Source organism: Nipponia nippon, unplaced genomic scaffold (assembly GCF_047370975.1).
Source record: "Nipponia nippon isolate SJK-2023a ecotype South Korea unplaced genomic scaffold, ASM4737097v1 scaffold_6, whole genome shotgun sequence".
Taxonomy (NCBI): domain Eukaryota; kingdom Metazoa; phylum Chordata; class Aves; order Pelecaniformes; family Threskiornithidae; genus Nipponia; species Nipponia nippon.
Genome location: NW_028262380.1, coordinates 12,533,320 through 12,556,324, shown reverse-complemented (window position 1 = coordinate 12,556,324; position 23,005 = coordinate 12,533,320). Strand labels below are relative to the sequence as shown.

At 40.1% G+C, this 23,005-nt stretch overlaps 2 protein-coding genes across 13 annotated transcripts in view; both read right to left on the bottom strand.

Annotated features, from left to right (window-relative positions):
• AFAP1 (actin filament associated protein 1) overlaps positions 1-496 on the bottom strand; it is a 116,913-nt gene extending 116,417 nt beyond the window's left edge. For both annotated transcript variants that reach the window (XM_087737333.1, XM_087737335.1), the window contains exon 1: positions 358-496. The gene's annotated coding sequence lies outside the window, so the exon portion shown is untranslated. The remainder of the gene's footprint in view (positions 1-357) is intronic.
• Positions 497-11,399: 10,903 nt separating this feature from the next.
• The window catches only part of ABLIM2 (actin binding LIM protein family member 2), a 147,336-nt gene continuing 135,730 nt past the window's right edge, over positions 11,400-23,005 (bottom strand). For all 11 annotated transcript variants that reach the window (XM_087736499.1, XM_087736502.1, XM_087736504.1 and 8 more), the window contains one exon: positions 11,400-13,160. In XM_087736499.1, the coding sequence (XP_087592625.1) occupies positions 13,047-13,160 (114 nt within the window). In that variant the 3' untranslated portion in view covers positions 11,400-13,046. The remainder of the gene's footprint in view (positions 13,161-23,005) is intronic.

The following is a 23,005-nucleotide window of genomic DNA, read 5'->3' as shown; positions in this document are numbered from 1 at the left end:
GCGGGGAGCCGAGGGGGACGGCAGCCGCCGGAGCTGCCGCCGCCTGATGCCCGATGCCGCTGCCTCGCAGCCTTCTCCATGTGCTTCTCCCGGCCAAGAAAACTAGCGAGACTTCTATATTTTTTAGGCTTTCTTCCAGTAAGCCCACAGCTTTGCTAGCACGGGGCTGCCTGGAGCAGCGGCGGAGCCTCGGCAGAAAAAGCCCTTTTCTGAATCCAGCCCTTCCCCTCCCTCTTTTTTTTTTTTTTTTTTTTTTTTCTTTTTTCTTCCCTCCTCTTTTCCCTCCCCGCCCGCGGATCTCGGGAGAGGGAGAGATGCTGCCTGGAGGGAGAGGGGAGCGAGCGGGAGCCGTCCTACCTTTCCGGCCGTCCTGCGGCGGCTGCCGGCACAAAGCGGGCTCCGCGCAGCAGCGGGAGCGGGCGCAGCTCCGGCCGCGGAGCGCAGCCAGCACCGCGCCGCGCCGCGCAGCGCCGGGGAGCGGCGGGGACGGGGCGGGGAGGAGGCGCCGGCCCGCCCGCTCCCACCGCAGCCCCCGCCCCGCGGGGAGGGGACAGGGGCGAGGCGGGGCGAGCGGAACAAAGGCGGGGGGGGGGGGGAGCGGGGCGGCCCCGCAGCATCCCCCGGGAGGGGCCGGCAGCCCCCGGGCGTGGGGCAGGTGAGCGGCGGCCCCCGGGCAGGGGCAGGTGAGCCGCAGTGCCCCCCGGCGAGGCAGCTGCTGGCAGTCCCAGCGTGGGCTTCCTGCCCCTGAGGAAAGCACCCTTGGTGGACGGCGGGTTTTTCCCCGAGTAAATGCTGAAATACTGCGGTATCATCACCGGAGCTTCGGTGCAGTCCATCCCCTTCCCGTTGGCGCCCAGGCGAGGCTGTCACTCTGGCACTCAGCTGTGGGGGAATAACCCAAAGCGTGGGACTGGAGTACACGGAACATGCTGCCGTTCATCTAAAGTCACAATTTCAGCCCTTTTGTTAAATGGTGTGAAATCATGCACAGACCCAACGTAGATTTAAAACTGGGTGCCATCGGCTTAGTTTAGCTCAATACAAGCCAGATTTAAATCAAGAGTGCAAAGTGAGACAGTTCATGTTGATTAAAGTTTATACTGATTAAAATACTGATTACTCTGAGAGCTTAAAGCAAGGTACAGTTTTCAACAAAATTGCAGGTTGAACCAGTGCGAACTTGCACATGGACAAGGTGGGTAAGCATGTTCCAACTTCGACAAGTTCATGTATTTATTTTCTTCTCTGTCCATAAAGAAATTGGAAAAGTGAGGCCACAGAGGAATGTTACTAAAGGAAGAACTTTAGTTGAGGCAACAATATTTCTTCATCTTTAGTCCAGCTGGGTGTTAGAGCATCTTTTCTTTTACTTCAACTCTAACAGTTGGATGCACAAATGTTCTCTTGTGAGAAGCATTTGTGGACCGTTCTACATGCAAGTTCATCATTCTGTACAAGCTTGTAGCTTACCTTGTTGTACATCTTAGAGTATACAACTCATTAAGCATTTTTAATTTTGGTTAATAAGATTTGGTTTGATCTGGCCAAGTTTAATGTGGTCTTCTGTCCTGTTTCATCGTCCTCAGTCATTCCAATAGGGTGATACCCAAAGTAACAGGTTCAACCAGGGAAAATACTATTTATTCAGCATTTACACTGCATGGCCAGCTAGGAAATGCATGAGATCTCTGTAGCCTAAACCAGGAGTGCTGAATTCACAGCCCAACCTTGTCAGGACAAATTATTTAGCCTAAAATCGCACTTTCGGCTGTTCTCTTTCTTGTATGCCTTTGGGTATGGGCAGGGAAGGACTTGCCTACTGGATGAGCTCTTCTGACAGCAGCAGCCTGCTCCTACCTGCCTTTTTTCATTCCACTTGTTGGGAGCTGGCAGGAGTGGCGTTTGGAGTAGTGAGAAGTAGTGATTTTTCTGGCAGTATTAAAGGGCTTAATCGGCCTTGAAAAATTAAACTGTAGCTCCTCTTCTCCACAGTTCAATTGCTTTCAGCTATTGCTGTCTTAGAGCTACTTGATTAGTATCATGACCTGTAAAACATGATCGCTAGAGAGAACAATCCAAAAGTTTGCTGTAAAAGCACAGCTCGTGGCTGCCCTGGTGCATGCAGTATAATCTGTGCATAGCACCACTGATTTCTATGCTTGCGGTGAGCACTTCAAGGATTTGGTGGCTTTACTGCCTCCAGATTGATAAATTTTAATGCCTACACTACATTAAGTAACACTTCAGTGTACAGCCTCTGCCTGCCCTAAGACCTGTGGCCCCTCTGCAGTCTGTAAGCAGGGTACTTGCTTCTAGCAGCACTGCGAAGTATTTCTTCCATAGAAATGTGCTGAAGATGTTAGGAAGCTGATCAGCAAAGAAACAAAGATGAGAAATAGTCATCGCAGGCAAGAAAATAAGCACTTTATGCCCTATGCCAGATGAGAAAGTGAGATAGCAAGGGGTTTGTCCTTCGCTTGTTGGACAGATTGGTAAGGACTTCTTGCCTTCTGGTGGTACCTGCAAAGGGACTAAAGAACGGGCCAGCTACCACCAAGACAAACATCAGACAGCACAAACAGTTTCTCTTGAAGACAAACTCTCGCTAAAGCTGAAGGGCTCAAAATAACTTTTTTCTGAGTCGAACTCTTAGTTTCCACAATGCTGCATTTTAAAACGGCATTTGCCCCCCTGGTCCCCCAATTCTGAGTTTGGCCATATGCATTCTGTAAGCTACTTCAGCTGCAAAATAGACCTTAGTGATTCAGTGAATTTCTTTCCCGTGAGTCTTAATGACACTATTTAAATACAAATTCTATTTTATAGAATTAAAAGGAACAGCATATAACTCACCTCAAACACAATATGATCAAAATAAATCAACTGATTACTAAGGAGTTTCTTGCATGGAAACTGAAGTCACATCATGAATAGGAAATCTGTGGTTCACAGTAACTGTACGTCATACTTTGCACCCAATAAACTTCTTAAACTAATCATCTTCTAACACAAAGTAGTAGAAGGCAATTTTGTATAAATCTCCCTATTTGAAACACACATCCCCCACGTTTGACAAAGCGCCTTCTAGCTTTAAGACCAAACATCCATGCCATGTTCCAAATATTATCTTTGTTCTCAATAATTCACAAGAAATTCCCATGCTATCAAGGGTAACTTCACTACCATAGAAACAGTCTTCAGAAGCTTTAGGCATGACTTGATGAAGCTTAGCCATAGGGATGCCCTTATCTTCCTGTAATCTTCTTAGTACTGGTTATCACAAAAAAAGAAAAAAAACAGAGAAAAAATAAAAGTAAATAATCGAGTAGTCCCAGCAGTAAGGTATCCAAATATAGTTGTTTACAAGATTGGGACTTTAACCATCAGATAATCCCCAGTGTGTTGAAGGAGAAAAGTCATGACAAGACAGGCCATATTTATTGTCTTTAGGATGTCTTTAGAAGAGTTATTATGCATGTTTTCAGATTTTTTTTTCCCTTGGAAAATCAACATTGGATGAAATCTGAGAAACACAGGCATGAGAAAAAAAAATCTCCAACCATTTGTTGTGATTTATGTCTTGTAAGGAACTCCAAGCAATTTGGATTTGGCTCACTTACTTAAATAATGTAAAAAGGCAGGAAAACAGTACTTTAAGCATTTAAAAGTATGGGTCACTTTTTAAAGATACACTCAATTCCACTTCAAATCTGCCTTGGACTGAGTCCACAAGCAGACAACTTGCTAGTTTAAGAGGCCCCAAAACCTCAGCAACATCCTGGTGAGAAAACAAGTATAAGAAAAGCTTTTGGATGATGTAAGTCATGATTGGTATCTCCCAAAAGTTTGCTCAATACTTTTCAGTAAGATCTTTCACGATGTTTCTATAAGAATAGGGGGGGGGGGGGTTTCAGTATCTTAAAGTGAAATCATAGCTGTAAGAAAGAGCCAGTATGTTCTTATCATTTGGTACCAGAAAGGCTGTCAACACAATCTGGTGGTTTTGGTTTGGGTTTTTTTTTGTTTGTTTTTGTTTGGTTTTTTTTTTTGGGGGGGGGCACTTTGAGGGATTATTGTCATTTGAGCAGACATAAAAAACCTGCAATTGTCAAAATGTTGACTTCATGTAGAGACCAGATACTGCCCCGTGCAGAAGACAGTGGTGTGTTGGGCAGGGGAGCTGAGGGCTCCCTGGAGCGAGCCTTGCTGCAGCCACCTCCTGCCGTGTCCGACCTCCTGCCCTTGCATCGTGTTGGCATGGGGGGGGGGGACGAATGGTCTCAGGGAACAGTGAAAAGCAGGCAAAAACACTGCGCAGTCTGGGATGTCAAGAGATGGAGTGACATTACAGTAATTGCCACTCTTCAGTAAAGCATAATGATGGCAGGATTTCAAAAACAGAAGGCAAGTTACAGCTTTTTAGAACAAAAATCTTCTTCTGTTACTTTGAAACTGTGAGTTTTTTGGTAAGGAAAACACCAGTGTTTCTACAGCTGTCTCAGACACTTGAGGCATTTACAAACCAGGAATAAATGTCTTTTACCCACAGCAGAAAGCTTGTGATAAAGGTTTTTTTTTTCCTTTCTCATCATATACTGTGATCCTGTTACTGCAGAAGCTATTGTTATTAATACTCTAACAGTCAGCATCTTTCTGATTTTTTTAAAAAGAGTATCTTTTCGAAGTATCTCTTCAATTAGTTGTTTTTTCTTGGGTCCCACATACTGTCTAGGTTCACTGGGGAAAAAAAAAACAACATATTTTACATATACTTTTAAAATTTGTTTCAGGAATCTCACAGTGCTGAGTATATATGTGTCCCAAAAGGACTTCTGATACAGATAAAAAGAAATGCCATTCAGCTTTCTGCAGAAAGCAAATTTGAAAAAGTGTGCATTATAGAAACTTGAAGGAGAGGGATTATGCAGATTTATATAATGCACAGGCCTGTCCTTACTCTCTATGCAGATAGGTCTTCTGTGTAACAAAACTATTTGCAACTACCTTCTCTTCACAGAGATGTAAAATACCTTAAATCAGGTTCTTCATTCCACTGCTAATTGATTTTGAATCAGGAGGAATGAAGGAGAGAATACATACAAAAGGAAAATAAATACTTTTATAAAATCTTAATGAGTAGCTAAAAATGGTTACTTCCCATTCATATTCTTCTCTTTGAGCTAAAGATAAACAAACAATCCCTCCTTCTGATTTCAGTTTTAGAAGAATTTCTATATAACCTGACCTTTGCGGTCTTGTGCAAGTAAGATTGCCAGTGATTTCAGTGGGCTTAGCATTTAGCGCCTGACATTTTCAAAATGCTATGCTAACATCCTTTTATTAGTTGCATATTAAACCCTCAGCATCGCTGAAAAGTAGCTCTACCTTTGGGTAGTACAAACTTGAAAAAAAAATCCTAGTCTTGTTATTTTTATTTCTATATTAAGGTTGAACACACTGGGAAAAGATTTCCAATAAATCTCACCTCCTTGCCCCTGCTTTCTTTGAATTCAAGCAAGATTAGGCCAAAAATGGAATCTCAGCCCTTCCCTGCCTCTTTCCCCGCCCCCGCATTGTTCAACAATGTATGAAACTCTACACCTGCCTTCTCCGTTATCATCAAGATCAGGGAACAGCCAGTTCTTAAACTTATCATCTGTCAAAATAATGCCTGTGTAATTCCGTTGAAATTTCAGCTATTCAGATAAACCCATTCTGTTGTTTTACTTGTGCATTACTTTGCACTTTTTCCTACAGAAACACACTTGTGTAAGCACTGGAGAAGTTACTTCAAGTCACTCCTTATTTACACATAATTTACTCTTGAGTTGACTCACTGTGGCACAATGTCACTTTTTTGCATGAGTAATTTTCTTATTCCTCCAAGAAAGCTTGGCCAGGTTTGCTTTAAATGATACTTTCACAAGTAACAAAGCCATACTTTTTCTGCTCCAAAAATCCTTTCCAATATTTCCATTTAAGCCAATGAATTAGAAGGATTTTGAAAGAAAAAGACCTTATTTATAGTTGGGCACGTGCTACTTCAATGCTTGCCTTCTGTACAGTGTTTGGAAATCAAGGTCTGATGATGTAGAGTAAGTGTATTTACAAGGCTTGTTTTGCAAGTATTAGGCCTCTTTGTTTCTTACTGAATTTCTTACAGTACATGTTTCACCTTTTTTTAGTAAGCAAGATAGGGTTCAAGAACATTTTCATATATACTTTTAATTTCAGAATAATAGCAGTGTTGCCAAACTGATATTAGTATAGAAATACTAATTTTAGTCATCTCATGAGCATAGAAGGCCTGAAATATGCTGATTTATATGTGAGCTCATTTCAGAGGTACAAAGGTGAAGTAAATGTGAAAGCACATAACCTGATATTTATATTTTTATAGAATATTTTAAAAAACATTTATAGACCCTGGAGGAAAGTGTCTGCCTTGAAATTCATCACCTCATAATAACCTACAGCAGCAGTGTCCACCCACTAATGACAGCAGGAGTACATTCTTCTGTAGAACTCTTTAATTTTAGCCCCTACTCAAAAAAGAGATACATTTCAGCTTCTATTAGGTATTTATATTCTCTTCTGTGCCATCTAAGATGGAATAAATTATTTCAGTAGCCCTTGATTATTAGACTAGTTTTATTGCACTATAAAAATAAACAGTTACTACGCTGAAAAAAAGGATTAAGGAAAAAAATCCATTTTGAACAATTTGATGCTTATACAGTGACTCATAAAGTCCTGCAGGCGCTGTCATCTATCAAAAACTAGCTGGGAGATGAAAAATGTCTAGTATAAAATTGGCAAAAACTAGGGAGCCCAAACTGTCTGTATTCCAGATCCTTCACTTGAGAGAGATCTTTTTTTCTTGAAAGTCTGACTAGCAAAATTGTCAAGTGGCACGAAGAGTATTAACCTGGTTCCACAACTGAATTGTTCCAGGCCAGTGAACTGGCAAAATTCAGATGACCATTAGCAACTTCAATTATTTAATTATCAGTTAATAGAAAAATATATAGATACTAGTGTAAAAAATTAAAATGACTCATGTCAGAGTTCAGGAGCATTTCCACTCAGGGAGTAAAAAAAAAAACAACCCACCAGCTTGCAATAGTGAGAACACCTCTAGCAGGGCTTCAGCATAATCAGTATAATGTATTAAAAAAGTCAAAGTCATTCTTACCTTTCTTCTTCCTCTGTAAAAAAAAAGATGCTATAATGTTTGACACAAAGCAGTGAATATAAAGCAAATACTGTAATGCCTTTATTCTCTCAGACCACCTCCTGCATACAAGGTACAAGGGGCTCAGAGGAGCCTGCAGGAGAATTATCAAGGGCAAAGAAAGGTTTTAATCTCAAAAGAAATTTAAAACATTGCAATTTTTAGTGGAGAAAAGAGTTAGAGGACCTAATGAAGGAGTGCATCATAGGAAGTGGAGAAAACAGGTCAACAGCAAATCATTCAGGACACAGATGTAGCAAGATTCAGAAAAAGAAATCAAGGATATCCAGACTTCTAACAAATGGTAAATACATCATAGCTGAGACAGTAAACTTCTTCCCTAAAGCCCTGAATCATTATACATTTAGATATGTGGGACACATTGCTTTTGTCTGTTTTTGGTTTCCTGCCCATCACTCTGGAGCTGCTGCTGTTGGGCAGTCTGGCACGGAAGGACTACTGCCCGGTCCAAACTGCTTGAATGCTGCATAGATTTGTTCAACCATTTAAAAAAACATATGGAACCTACCTACTTACAAATACCTGCATGCATAGTAGCCAAGATGTCAAACGCTGAGTGGTAGGAAGAAAACATGCTAAATCATGAAAGTAAGAGCACTGAGAAAAACACAAAACTACTTACTTCTCTTAGCTGTAACTCACAGAGATGGTGGTTGTGAGGAGGGAATAATAACCAGCTGCAGTTACCCAACAAACTTCCATCTGTTGTGTGTGCTTCCTTACCGAAGAAGTAAAATTCTATTGAGATCTAATGTTTCAAAGGCATGAATTTTTACTGAGTACCACCTTTTCTAACACGGCTTTTCACAGAATAAAAAAGTGAGAAGGGATACAAAGACTCCAAAAGCCTGAGCCAGCACCTCCCGTGAGCCTGTGAGGATTTGGCCATACTTCAGAGGCAGCCTGGATACGGAGAAGAAATGCAAGCCTCCAGTATAATTTTACCTGTACAAGAAGGTTGCAGTCTGCCATTGTGATATTAAAAACTTTTGTCTTTTTTTCGGATATTCAAGATATCTGAAAAATGGTAGCCACGCCTGTGAGCTATCAAGTAATCCATTGGTCAAGGGTCAGTCTAGATCTTAGGAACCTCAGAAGAACATGACCCTTTTCCTCACACACAAGTCAAAGGGACAGGAGAATATAAGGACACCCTGGAGCCCCGCGCCACACAGATGGCAGTGCCTGGGATCTCACCTAGCTCACCTGCAAATAGCAGAACAGCATTTTCCTGCAGATCTGTGAAAAGGCTAATAAAATTAATGGTCTGGCTTGGTCACGCTTGGGAAATGTTAAATAGATGGTTTCTCGTCAAAATGAGGAATGTAAAACAAGGCATCTCTCTTGGTCTGAACTGTGTCTTTTTTGTTCGTGTAAAACTAACCTTGTCTCAGAGGGTTATTAGATTGCAGGTAGCTTCTCACAATTATGTATTTTCTTGTTTCTGCAGTTCTAGTTTTCAGAGTTCTCCCCTGAACCACAAGGAAAAGAAATAGCAGAAGGTCAGACAAAAATGTCCAGCCTTCTCAGACAGCTATAATGGTAATCTGGCACGCCTGGTTTCCTATCTGGAATTGTTGGTCAGATATTCCTCAGCAACCACAAAAATCCATGTGTTCCTTTGTCTCAAAGACTATGATGATGAAATAAGTTGGCTCTTTCATTCCTGTGTTTGAGACATGCCTTCTTTAAAATACATGAGGTGAGAATTAGATCATCCATCAGGGTTGTCATGAACAGCTGAGGCATACACTTCAGATCCAAGTACGAAAATGTAATCTCTGACAGAATTCCCTTGCTTCTTGTATACATACCAAAATAAGTTGCTTCATGAACTATATTGATCCTTTTGAGCTGCATAGCCATATCCATACTTACCTACATGGTGAAAGACAGCATCTCCTTGAAAACAGGACTATGGAACAGTATCTTAGTAACTCTAAAGAGCATTATCTAAAACACAGCCGATGATTTGTCAAGACTCTCAGTTTGTTACTGCCAATGCTGGACCACACTATCAGATGGAATATTCTGGCAAAGATTTATCTAATTACTCTGAAATGCACTTTCCATTTCATAATGCTATTTAAGATTAGCATATGGAACTCTAGAAATAAATCAGAACATCGATTAAGCATGTTAGCCTATTCACATTTAATAAGACACTCTTAAGTTCCTGAAAGAAGACTACGTAACTAAAATTCCAATTTGCAGTTTTTAAATGTGGAAAATATGATAAATTTTAGAAACAGAAATGTTGTATTCTCTGGTATGCCATGTTCTGGTTTACAGAGTTTAGGTGATGCACAGAAACTTAGCAGTGAAGTGAATTACAACACTACTCACTTTATGGCCCTTTTACTCTGGTGTATTTGGCTAGTGCCAAATCCAGCATACAATATCATATTGTAAATGAGAATTTAGTTAGGCTAGAAAGCATAACTAAATAGGTCCCTACACCATACGACAGTAGATGCTTTAAATATAGAGTGATACACCAACATGTATCATCTGAAAAACAGAACAGCTTATTGAGTTATGCCACCTTTGCACAGAACAGACATCTACAGACCATTTCAAACTTTCAGGAAAACGAAATAAAAAGGACACATAAGAGTACTTGTTCATCTAACGTCAGCAAAGGTTTTGTGTATGGAAGCCAAAATTCCTTTTTGGTTTTGGCTGGTAGTAGAAACGTAAGTTGATAAACTGACTGTCTTCTAAAACATTTTTGCGTGTTTGGCATCGAATACGTGCTGTTTGGTGAATAGTATAACGAACACAAAGAATTACTGTGTTAAGGCATTTTGTGAGATCTGTGCAATTCAAAGTACCGTCCTGATGGCTTGAAAGTGATTCAGTAACATGGTCTAGGAACTGCCAATGGTTGTAAGACTGGTATTGCACCAACTTGGTAAAATCTGGCTTATTATTTTCACTTATGGACTGTAGGCACAGAATTAACTTCATCTAAGATTTGACAGCTTGCAACGTATACTTCTGCAGCTGGATTAGCTTTCTTTACATTCAGTAAACAGAAATATGATAGGTGCAATTCATATAACGTTTTGAACATTAGGATGTGATCAAAGTGCTTTTTTTCTCTTCACTGACCAGAAAAGGAAGCACAGAATGACAAACTGACTTGTAAGCAAATATAGACAGATGAAGGAGTACCACTCCTAGGTATAGTTGTGCGTTGTGATAAGAACTGATGCTCATGAGCTAAAAGGTTTACGTGGGGTTATGTAAAACAAGAGCTATATCTGATTTAGCTCAAGTAGGACAAGGATCTTCAGGAGACACTTCTAAGGCTGTTGATGTTATAACAGACTAAGTGGCTCCAAACAGCATAAATGGGTCAAACAGAGCTCACAAGCTCTCCTTGTCCTCACTTGTCATCAGCTATACATCTGCATAATACAGTACAGCAGCATGGAGCAGTTGATCCCATGTGTGGCCTAGTAATGCACATTTTCCTTGCACCATAGGTTGAGTCCTACACCAGTATAATAGCTGCTGTGGTTAAGCAATTTTCAAATTATGTATGAAGATCCACATTGAATTTGATCTGCACTGGTATATGGATTTCTTTGATCAACCTGCAATTTTTTTACTCATGGAGAAGATGCCTGTCATCAATCTGATGTCCCAGGAAGGTGTAGATGAGAAGAGTGGTCGTCACCAACATCAAACTTACTCATCATCATTCTCCAACCAATCGTTCTCCTGGATTTAGATTTTCATAGTACCAATGGACCTTGCTGATCATACTTTAGATTGGCCCATTTCAGTGTGCTGCCAGTTTTCACATGTAGGCAAAACATAACAAGCTATTCTGAGATTGAGGAGCATTATGGATGTGTGATGCACGGTGATCAGGAGCTCTTAATTAAGGCTGGCTAATGGTTCTGTACACTGAACATCTCCAGTGAAGCAGCTTTTGCTCGGTGAGATGTGCAAGTTGCTAGATGGATTGTTTAAATCATGACCAACTTTACAGTAACTTGACATTCGGAGGTACACTTAACGCTCTCCTCACTGAGCAAAACTAATGCAAATTACGTATTATTTACATTAATATCATGGGAAGACCCTATCCAGAGCATCAGTGCAATCTAAAAATTATACACACGTTAGCAAAGTCATTCAGTTATGTCTTTGTTTTAATGAATTTTTTAAACATTTGTATCATCAGACAAAACATTTAGGTCATGAGAAAATATTTATTTCCAACAGCATGGATTTTGAAAGTTAGTTGGAAGAAGGCATGTTCAATGCTATGGTTTTCCAATGCTGGGCCAGTTGAAACAGTGTGTTGTAGTGCATATATTAACCAGTTACTTTAAGGAAATGCAAAAAGACATAGTGAAGTAGGAGGTGAGTACAAACATTCAAGGCAGTAAAAATGCAGAATACTGACACATGGCTGAAAAATGTACTTTTTGTAATGCTCTTTTAGTATCACACAAAACTAGCAACTCACTTAAAAACATTCTTTGTCAGCAACCATACTTCTGACCATATGAAATTATTAAATTTAATACAGTCTTTCAGCTGGAAGAGATATTCAGGTCTAACCTTCATATCAAATGCTTAGATTTTGTTAGCTTTGCTTGTCATTTATGATAGTTTCAAGGTACTGCACCAGTATCACATAGTTGTTTTTTTTTTTTAATTGATTTGTATAGAAACATGCAAATAGTAATGCATGAGGGTTTTATATATTTGATTATAATTGGATGTATTATTGATAGAGCACACCAAGCTTTTTTTGTTACATTTTATGCTGAACTGTTCCATTTCCACACCTACCAATTGCCATCACAGTTCTCATGGCTTACTGTGTAAAGCCAGAAAGTGGAGAAAGTAAGAATGTCTTTTCTTAGGACATATATTAATGAAAATAATTCTTTTATAGATAGATATATCTATCTACGTATAATTAAGATTACACGGTATTTTTAGCAGCATGAAATGTAAAAAAAAAGTTCTCCAAACACCCCAAACTAGTAGGAAAACACAGTTAACTGGCACAATACACTCTTAAACCAGTTTTGTGTAAGGCTTCAGTTTTCCTGATGAACGGGACTAAATTTTTAAGTAGGTCTGTATACATTTTAGTCATTATAACTGTTTTATGTCACAATATATTCTTAATAAAATAAAAACTCTTGTGTTGTAATTAAAGATAGCTAGTTACCTTCTAGACAAATATGACCGTTTAGAGAGTAGGCTGTGTCTAAAGTATAAGAAGTAGAATTAAGGTGCTTCCATATTTTTGCTTTCATTCTTAAAAAGTACCACACATAAACAATTGCAATAATTGCTTGCGGACATGCTTTTCTTTGGCTTTTACCATATTCTTAATAGCATGTGATCCCCCATTGGAGAATTTTATATTCATTACTTACTTGATTTCGTAAAAATTGTGTTGTAAAACTTAATGGAACAAAATGTTGGATGCATTTCCTTTGTCACAGCTACACTTTTTCTCTTCCTTTCATAATTTCCGTTTGCATCAAGCAATAACTGCAAGCAACAATAAATTTAAAGCTAGATTTTTTGCACGTTGTAAACTGGGTAGGACCAGGAGTTACTGACAAAACCATCTGGTCATGCAAGAGTAGCAAATTCTCTGTATTCCAACGTGTTGCCATCTAATCTGTCCTGTTTCCCCCAACACATACTAACACAAAGAAGCTGGACAATGGCTCAACAGCAAGTGCATGTGATAGTTCTGGCAAGACTATTTTTGTTTTGATTAAGCACATATTTTATCCGGGTGGGGCTAGAAAAGCAGGGCCTTTTTCTTCAGGTCATTCCGCTTCCAAAGTGCCAGACGATCAAATTCCTCAATGCTCATTTTGAAGACTTCCTGGAACTCTTCAGGGGACAAATGCCTCTTGAAAATGAAAATACAAAAGGTATCATTAAGCTCTTCTGTGCACAGGAATATTTCTGCCCTTCCTAAGTTTTAAAACACACCACAAAATAATGCATTCGGATTTGCATTTAAATTCCCAAATTGGTTCTGGAAAAGACTGCATCAAAACCAAATGAGCTCAGAGTAGCTGGGAAATAAAACTATTGATGGCAGTAGTGACTTTTGGAAAAAAATAATCTTTTCAATAAAGCTCCAACTGTGCAGAAGCTACAGTCTCCGGGAAAAAGATGTGTTTATACATGGTGCTTGATGAGAGAGCGTGCCGAGACAAATTCAAGCTATTCCAGGACTTTAAAGACATTGATAACAATGTAATTTCAGAGTTGGATTTGGTTTGCCTTGACCTTTAATGAGGGCAGCGGACACCACACTGGTCCACTAATAGCAGCCTTGTAACAAAGGAGAGAGCACACCGCTAAATTCTTAAATCCAAAATGTGCTTATCCATGGGGATAAACTCATATCAGAAGTCCAAGGTGGATATAGGTTTTTTTTTAAATGCCAAGAACTATGCTTCTATATCATGTTTTCATGATTCAATATATAAAGAAAAAGATAGATGAAGGGGGAAGAATACCAACATAAAGGACTGGAAGGAGTTAGGATAAGGAAAGTATATACAGTTTGCCTAACAATTACTAGTATACACTCAGAAAAGGCAGAAAAGATAAATGTGTGAATTACAAACTAATATCTTAAAAAATTCTTCTGCTAATTGTGAACTAACTCTTGTTCAAGCATTTCAGTAGTATCAGTTATGGTTCTCTCTTTCCAATGTGTTAAGCACACACCATCTGAAAGGGACAGATTCAGTGCAATGAGAATTAGAAATTGCAATTTTTAAACATGGCCTCTCCTCTTCCACAAAGATTTCACTGAAACCCGAGACGAGCCCTGCAGTCTAACCCTCTCCTCCCCAACAGAGTTTTTGACTTGAAATTCTCCAGGCGCAGCTCTCCTTCCCGGCAGACCCAGGCAGCCCCAGCCTGAGCACCTCAGAGCTTGCTGAAGCACTGCCTGAATCTCAAAATGAGGTCCCCCAAAGCTGCTAAGCACAAGAAACACTTGGACATGCATCACACAGCAGAATCAGGCTCATCACACATTAGACAACTGCGTTATTTCAAGGGAAGGATATCGGCCCTTTGCTTTCATCTCACTGCCTCCTGGTTGCAGGACTTCCCAGGAGGTGAGAAACCTGGGTTCAATGTCCTCATGATTTGGAGGAGGCTCAAAAATACCATCTAGTCCACATCACTCACTCTCAAGACGCATGCCAGCAAGCCAGACAGGAGGGAAATTTTAAAGGACATACAGTCCTCACAAATGTGAACAATGCTGCCTGCAAATGCTGAGTGCAAGATGCTGAAGGTAGAGGGGAGCACAGCATTCCCCAGAGGCAGGGAAGCCACTGGGTCCTTTAGACTATGTTTTTTTGTGGTAATTCAAATAAGCCAAGGTTGTCTATCATTTGAGTCAGGTCCCAGCACTGTCTGGAAGAGTGCCTGCTGCTATTAGCCAGAATTGTGGCACAGCATGCTAACATGCCCTGGTAATCCCACGATGGTTTCCCTGGCCAGGATGGACACAGCCCCACTGGCCTACCTTACAAAGCTATTTTTTGGACAAATTTAAAGGCAAAATTTTACTTTCCACTTATTAACAATGCATTTATCTTTGTAATGTAAATTACTCAGGGAAAATTAATGAAATTGTTTACAAGAAGTCACTACGTTTAATTACCTTGAATGGTCGTTATGGGCCCTTGTGGTTTCCTAAAAAAGGACAGCCTTGGTTTTCTTCCCTTGAGATTCCACATATTCAGAACAACAGTGACTAAGAGTTTGGAACTGAGCCTTCATTTTTCATTTGACCAATGATAGCAACCCACCATAAGCACTATGCATAGCATGGAACAAACACGCCATGCATATTTGGCAAAGGAGATCCTGTTTCGCATGGAAATGAGCAACATCTGACAATGTATTTTAGAAACAATCTCTCACTGACAGAATTTAATTCTACTGGTTTTGGAAAGAAAAAGTAACTTCTCTCTGCATTGATGTTTTTTCCCCCTTATTTTCCTGGTAATCCAGTGGACAAATGCGAGCAAGCTTAACTTCAGCAATTTCTCACAGCAAGGAACATGTCTGTAAATTGTGGGATTGAAAAAGAAGTCTGGGTGAGCAAAGTGTATCTTATTTTGTTTTATGTTGCTTTCTAGATTGTGGATAAGACTTGAGATGTCCCCTCACTCAGGAGAAAGCAGTGACAAACTGTAGTTCATACTCAAAGAGAAAATCAGAAAGCCTATACCCTGCAGGTAAACCCACTTTGCCAATCACCCAAAACCCACAGCAAATGTAAAACTTTTAAAAGGAATGTTTTTGCCATTTTTTTTCTTGAGGTAAATTTCACCATTTCTTCCTAGAAATTGCTGTGGTCTCATCATACCTGTTTCAATACTGAAGGTCAACGGAGAAAGAGTCAGCAAGCCCTATGCCAAGCCTCAGGCCTTTTCTGCAGGGTGTTGAGTACTCGCTACACTTCCCCTCCTGATGAAGCTTGCCACCAATCTCAGTACAACCTCTGCAATTCCCCCTTTCCTCTCCAAGGCCATACTTTGCCATTTATCATTTTGCTTTGCCCTCAGGCTTAGCAAGCTTTCAGTCTGCATGCATCTATCCAAGACAGTATGAATTAAATATGCGCTCTGCTCCTCTGCTTGTATCCAGATGACATCACCTTCATTCCTTGCATGCACTCATTTTCTAATTATACTGAAGTTTTGTTTTACACCAGCACCAGTTTTTTTTCCTCACAGAAGTTCTCAGTTGATGCTGCCTGGTCCAAAATGAGTTGAGAGTTTCCAGCCCAGGGATGCAGCAGCAGCAGAGACAGATGGGAAAGCACGAGCTCACTTATTTCCACCTCCCATTCCACTAGGCAGTTTCTCTGCTTTTAATTCTCCTCCACATACTGTCCCTCATCTCAAGGACTAACAACCAGACTGCAATACTACCAAAGTTTCTTACTCCATCAATGCATTATCCACAGGCAAAATTAATTCTAGTAGAAGGGAACACTTCCCCTGTGGTCTGAACCCTCTCCGAGGACACCAGTCTATGCCCAGTGTAGCATAATTCCCACTGTTTTCCCTGCATCTCAGAAACTTTCACCATCCCTTTCTTAAGCATCATGGGCTTTAGCTTTGGGACCAACCCTAGAAGCAGCAATTATTACAGTTCTGTCTGCAAATTTTGGAATAAGCCTTGATCCCAGAAAGATGTCATCAAACTGGCAAAGCTTCAGATAAAAGTAACAAAAGTAATCATGGGTTGCAGAGTTTGATTTATGAGGAAAGACTAAAAGGCCTAAGTATGTATAAGTTTAGCCAAATGATGACTAAGGGAAAGTATGGTAAATGTCTACAAGTATTTGAAGGGTCTAAACACCCTGGGAATAGGCCAGTGTGGGAAGTTTATGTTCATACTTTTCTTTGTATGTGTGATGTTCAATTTTGTCTGCACTATTGTTGGGACTTTCCTAAACCTTATAGCTTTAAGACCTAGAGCTCATTCCAAAGGCAGAGAAAATGCACCACTAAGAAATCTTAGATTGATTTATCTTTCTTTTCAGCTATTTGAATATTAATTTGTCTTAACTGAAGCGTTACCTTGTCTCATTAGTCAAACAAAAGAAGGGAAATTGAAAATTACGCATAGGGAATAGGGAGGATATTCATCTTGAGGTGTGAGAGAAGATGTGTGTGTAAAGCTATGCTTTACAAGGCCAAGAACATGATTTCTTTTTTTTTTTTTTTAAGATTGGATCAGCTTAAAATATGCAGCTATGTTAATAGTGCATCACTGGGCCATTAAAGGACTGGCCAAACTTATTAGTAAAAGTAACATTCATTCCTTTTTTTTACTAGTGTTGGCCTTGTTTACATAGGAAGTCTGGGTGTTTTACAGTGTGCTAGTAACTGATTCTTAATTCCCTTTGTGACAATTTGGCCACATTCAGGCAGCTTAACTCAATCTACTTCTCTGCTCTGCATCAACAGCAAAGCTGGGCACATTGCAGACACTGAGGAGAGTACAGAGGGCCGGATTAAGGTCCCTTTCTGCCCACACTCTGAACTGACTGTATTTAAGTGAGCTCAGTTTGGAAGCTGCATAGTGATGTTAAAATGATGCTACCTGAAAACCTTGCTAAAAGATAAGGTAAACAGTTTAAAGATTTTTCTTCACTAAAAAGACTGCTATACGGGAGCTCACAGCATCAGAACATCAGCGTTTTGGATATATTTAAGTGTGAAATTGCCACACTAGAAAGTACTACGGCATCATATTGTTTTGATAAAATTGTATTAATCTGAGGCTTGTAAAGTCAATAGTGCTCAACCTTTTGCTCTGGATAGCATTTTGTGTCAGCTTGCATGGGAAATCAGAAAAAGACAGAGAGACTCAAGTTCATTGAAGTGCTGAGGATCCACCAGATGTGTCCATAGGTCACAGCAGTGACTTTGTACGGAAGAGGGGAGTTGTGTCTCCAGAAGCACAATCTCTCACCTGCACTGACAGCATTTTGGATTAGAGATATGGGATCACAACCTTCGGATCCCACTTTTGGAAACCCAAAGGTGGCCTGCAGCTTGGGAACCAAATGCTGCTGGTGTAATTCCTCACCTGGATGTTACCTATAGGGCACAGCACTGTGTAAGAAGGGTCACCACACCTTGCTGTAATTACGTAGCTAGCTCTCCTAAAACATACAAACGCACAATGGAAGAATTGAAATGCAAATGTTTCTTATTAAGATATACAGAACTAAGCAAGGGCTGAGCTAAACCTCTCTACTGCAATGCAACCACTGTAATGGAAAATCCTCATGCTCTAGGAAACATGATCATTAAAATGAGCGTTACAGATACGCACTCATTTTTGAGTCTCTCAGAACAAAAGTAATTAATTGCACATTCAAATACTTGCTCCACAGTGTTATCTCAGAAAGAAGCGATGCTTTTCGCTGTAATTTAATGAGGCTTGTCTCAATTTTTCTGTGGCCTGCTAAAAAGCCACTAATAATTCTAAAAAGAGTTATAATGTTTATTTAATTAAATGAGATTTCCTTTCCCCAAGAATAATTGTGCTTTTAATGAAATTCAGAGATCTTCAAAACTAATACTTAGGAACATGGCATTAGTGTGAATAAGTCACAGGAAGGGAAAATTGCAATTAACCTACAGCTGTACTGCAGTAAGCTGTGACCAGGTCATGCTGCACAAGCATGTTTATTCCATGTCTGTAATTGGATGGGAGTCCTCATGTGAAAACCTGCTGATGTAGGAAATTCAGAGGATATCATGCTTCCTCATTAGTCAATATTGAACCAATGAACCAACACAGTGGATGGCAGGAGGTGATGAGTTGAAGACTAGAAAAATCAAAGTCCTAATTCCTAGAGGTCACTTAAAACTTCAGGTTTGTTTCTCTTTTGCTTTTTGTTATGTTATGTTCATAGGAAATGACAGCTGAGCATTACATGGCTTTTGCCTGACTCCATAGTGAATCTTTCAGCTAGTCTCTCTCTGAAGCACTACTATGCACTCTATTTTATAGAGTGTAATTTTAAATAGTTGTCCACTTCAATTCATTTTTGTTCAGAGTCCTTGTAACACTTCCAACCCCTGATCCACAAAATCCAGAAATAAAAGCTACAGGATCTTTTCCAGAGCCTTCAAAATGCAAAATAGTCAAACTAAACTGGGATTTACTCTAAAAGGTTTATCCACAGGTAAGCGAGCATTCATGTAAATAACCAGATCTTAGCTCTTTAGGGTAGTTAGTGCAGAGGCTTTGCTGGTGGGACATAGTCTTTTCCTGCATTCATTAGGATGTTATAAGTATCTCAACTGAATACATTTCGAACAATAATAGCCTCCTCCCTTCTCCAGTTTTTCTCTTCTCCCCCCGACCCATTCCCTTCTCCTCTGCCTCTCAAAGTTAGCCCAAATATTACTTTCGGAAGCCCCATCATAATTTTCTGGAAAATCTTCTATCTACTGAATCTTGAATCCTCCTTTTGCTTTCACAAGGTTTGCACTCTTCCCCCTTCTTTCTGTTGTACTGCCGGGGCTCAGCAGGCTTTGCAGAGGTTTCTTCTAAGCCTACTGCATGGCTAATTACAAAGCTGTAATTAGCCATGTGCCACGTTCCCAAGGGAGGATTGAATGTTATGCTCATCTACGAAGTAATTAAGCTTCACGCTCAATAAATATTTCAAACTATTAAGTAATTACGTGATAGGGGAGGGAAAGTTAAGAAACGCCATGAGTTGCCACCTAATGAACTTCAAAAGGTATCAAAAGATAACTAGAGCAAGTCCATTGATCAGGGGATGAGGCAGTAGGTGCTACAATTGCGGTTACGCTAGATGAGGGCACTTTGTCACAACTGACCAGTTGGAGCACTTGTGCAACTGAGCCTTGGCAGGAGGTGTAGATCCCCCTCTCTCCTCTGCTTCCACATAGCAATGTGGGTCCCCAAAAAGGCTCCCAGGAAGAGCAGTGTAACAGAACCACTGAGGGAAGGAGTCTGAAACCCTTCCCTGTGCCAATGTCACCCCAGGTGTCTATACAGGACTCCTGGATCTGTGGACGTCTCTTGTTTAGTATCTCAGGGTATTATGAAACTTCACAGAGAAGCTGCATTCCACTCAGCACTACTACTGTGGGGTACTTACAATCTACCCTCTTGTGAAATATCACAAGGCATATGCAAAATATTCTGTAGTAGCATTGTACATTCAATATTTTCCCCAGCTGAGTCATCTTAAGGGTCTTTTCCAACCTTAACGATTCTATGATTCTGTGATCTGTAAATATGCAAGAAGCTGAAAAGATACAAGTATTTCTCTCAGGGATATCAATATATTACCTACACAGCGGTACACATAGAACATCTCTGAGGATAACCTGTGCTATCATTCTGTCATTCAATCAAATGAGCTTTTTCATACTGACATTGACATAAGTAATTGCCTTCAGCAGACTGCTGATAAAAAATATTATATAATTAAGAAAATAATTCATAAATAAAACTGAAACTATGAATCCATAATGAATTATGAAAACATATAAAAGATTTTGAGTTTCAAAAATTTCATTTGATTTAGGTACAAAATACCATATGCTTAAAGCAGATTTTCCAGTTTCCCTTAGTTTGGGCTGTAGTGCATTTGTAATATTAATGTTCCACATCTAATCTCTGTTTACTCCCACAGCGTTTCCACTCTGATAGGAATTAGCTTTCATACATATCACATAATTTCTAATGCATATTTTTGTATGGCTCCTTTCGTACGGGCTTTGAAAACTGATCGAGACATCCACCACTGATCACAACACAAGCATATGCCTAGAATAAGAAACACCACACAAACATTTTTCAAGTTAAACAGTGTGAAGTTCCACTGAAGCCAGTGACCTGCACTTTTTCACTCCAGGTTATGAGCTTCATCGTGAAGTGAGCCCATAACCTCAAATCTAGCCCCAAACTACAAACTGCACTTCTCTATGTTAAAACACACAGCATTCCAGTTTTGCTCTGATTTTCCCCACCTGAGCTCCAGAGGAGGTGGGACACACAACATTACTTGTATGAATGACATCTAGGAGCTGGGGCAGTTATAAATTCAGGCTCAGTTACTGGAAACCAGTCCTAAAATGGTTGCAGCCCAAATGGCTAGAACCCAGGGTGACTGTTGAATAAAACAAAAACAGTGGAAAAAATGTCATCCCTAAAACAAATCCAGACAAGCAGTTTCAAGAGGAAAAGCATGTTTGAATTAATTTGAGTGCTCTGTTCAAACAAGACTGCACCCATGTTTAAATCTCTCACTTCTGTTTACAAGAGAACAAGGTAGCAGATGAACGTTTGCTACTTGACATTCCAGAATATTTTTTTTTCCTTAGCAATTGTTTCAGTGTATCCTTGTTAAACAAAGAATGAACAGGCTCAAACAAAAGTGGAATAATTTACTTTCTACTGTATTTGATAGGCATGAATGAATAATGCTTTTAACTCTCTGACATTCAAAAGAAAAGGCTAAAGAAACTAAGATACATTAAGATAAGAAAATCAAATGAAAACACTAAAAGATGGTTTCCAAATGGAAGACTCCAGCTATGTTGGCTTTCAAAACCACCAGCCTGTGACCACAAAAGAAATCTTATACTCTGTGATAAAAGCAACTTCAGGAGGAAAAAGAAAAAAACAACTATGCAGCTGAGCATGAACCATCAATTTGGATGTGCAAGCACTGAATCGCGTTGCTGTGACTGAGTAACAGGCAAACAATATCCAATCTAAGATAAAAGTATCAAGTGCATACTTTTAGGAGCCCAAGGCCTAAATCACAAAAGGTACTGAAGTACTTAAAAGAGGTATCAAGATTTTCAAAAGTGTCCATAAGCCCAACTTCCTTTGGAAAAAAAACCCACAGGCCATGTGGAACACCACTGGGAAACCAGCAGGTAAGGAATGTGCTGATGTGTACCATCCAAAGGTGATGACTTAGTCCATGGAAACTCAGGACTTAAGTTGTCCAAAACAGGGAAGTTTGCTCCAGGACACTGCTATTTAAGCCCCTGCATAATAAAATGATCCTTTTGATAAAATGTTCCAAGATAGACCAAATTATGTATTTTTTCAAATGCTATTGGAGCAAGAGCACCAATAATCTTATTTTGGAATTATATTATGTTAAGGTTTTGTCTTCAGAGAATACAGCAATCTAAGCAAATTAGGGACTTACGGAGGTCTTCAAAGCAAGGCCAACTTTCAAAGTAGACGACATCCCTCAGGGCCATGTTTGGCTGAGTTTTACACGGCTCCAGGGATGGAGACTCCACAGCCTCTTGGGCAACCTGTTCCACTGCACTATTCTCCCAGTGAGGAACTTGTCCCTTATATCTAATTGTAATTTCCCTTCCTGCAGCTTGTGACTGTTGCCTCTTGGCCTTCCAGTGCCTACTTCTGAGAAGGGTATATTTTCCTTTATAACTCCTTTACCGCAAAGGTACGCTGCTGACTCATGTTCAGCTTGTTTTCCATCAGGACCCCCAGGTCCTTTTCTGCAGAGCTGCTCCTCCCATCTTGTGCTGTTGAATGGCGTTATTCTGTCACAAGTGCAGGAATGTGGCTTTACCTTTGTTGCACTTCATGAGGTCCCTGTCAACCTATTCTTCTAGCCTGGCCAAGTCCCTCTGAACGGAGGCTCTGCTCACCAGAGCATCAACTGCTGTCCCCCCCAGTTTGTGGCATCTGCAGACGTGGTGAGGGTGCAATTCCTCCTCTTCACCCAGACTGTATAATCCAATCCTGTCCTACTGCTTTGTTGTTCTGCAACATTATCTGAATTAACTGGTTCTTCACCATTTCCCGTTAGAATAGCTCACGGGAATGCTGCTCCGTTCATCTAACGTTAGAATAAACAGCACTGTGGTAGACAGAAATGTCTAAAAGAATTCCTGGGCCAAATCCTTATCTAGGGCAAATTCCTTGCATTTCTAATCAGCGTATACTAAACGAAGATCCAGGCTATTCATTCAAAAGCCAGGGTGCCAGTAATGTATTCAAAAATCAGCAGGTCGTTTATTATAACTAGTTCTCAATGCTGCATTATTAGTTCACTGTTGGCATAAACATCTCCTGGAGGAGCAGAAGGAACTGGGCTACTTCTGCCTCACTGCTGAGTTAGAACAAGCAAGCAAAAACATGTTGAGTGTTTCTACACTT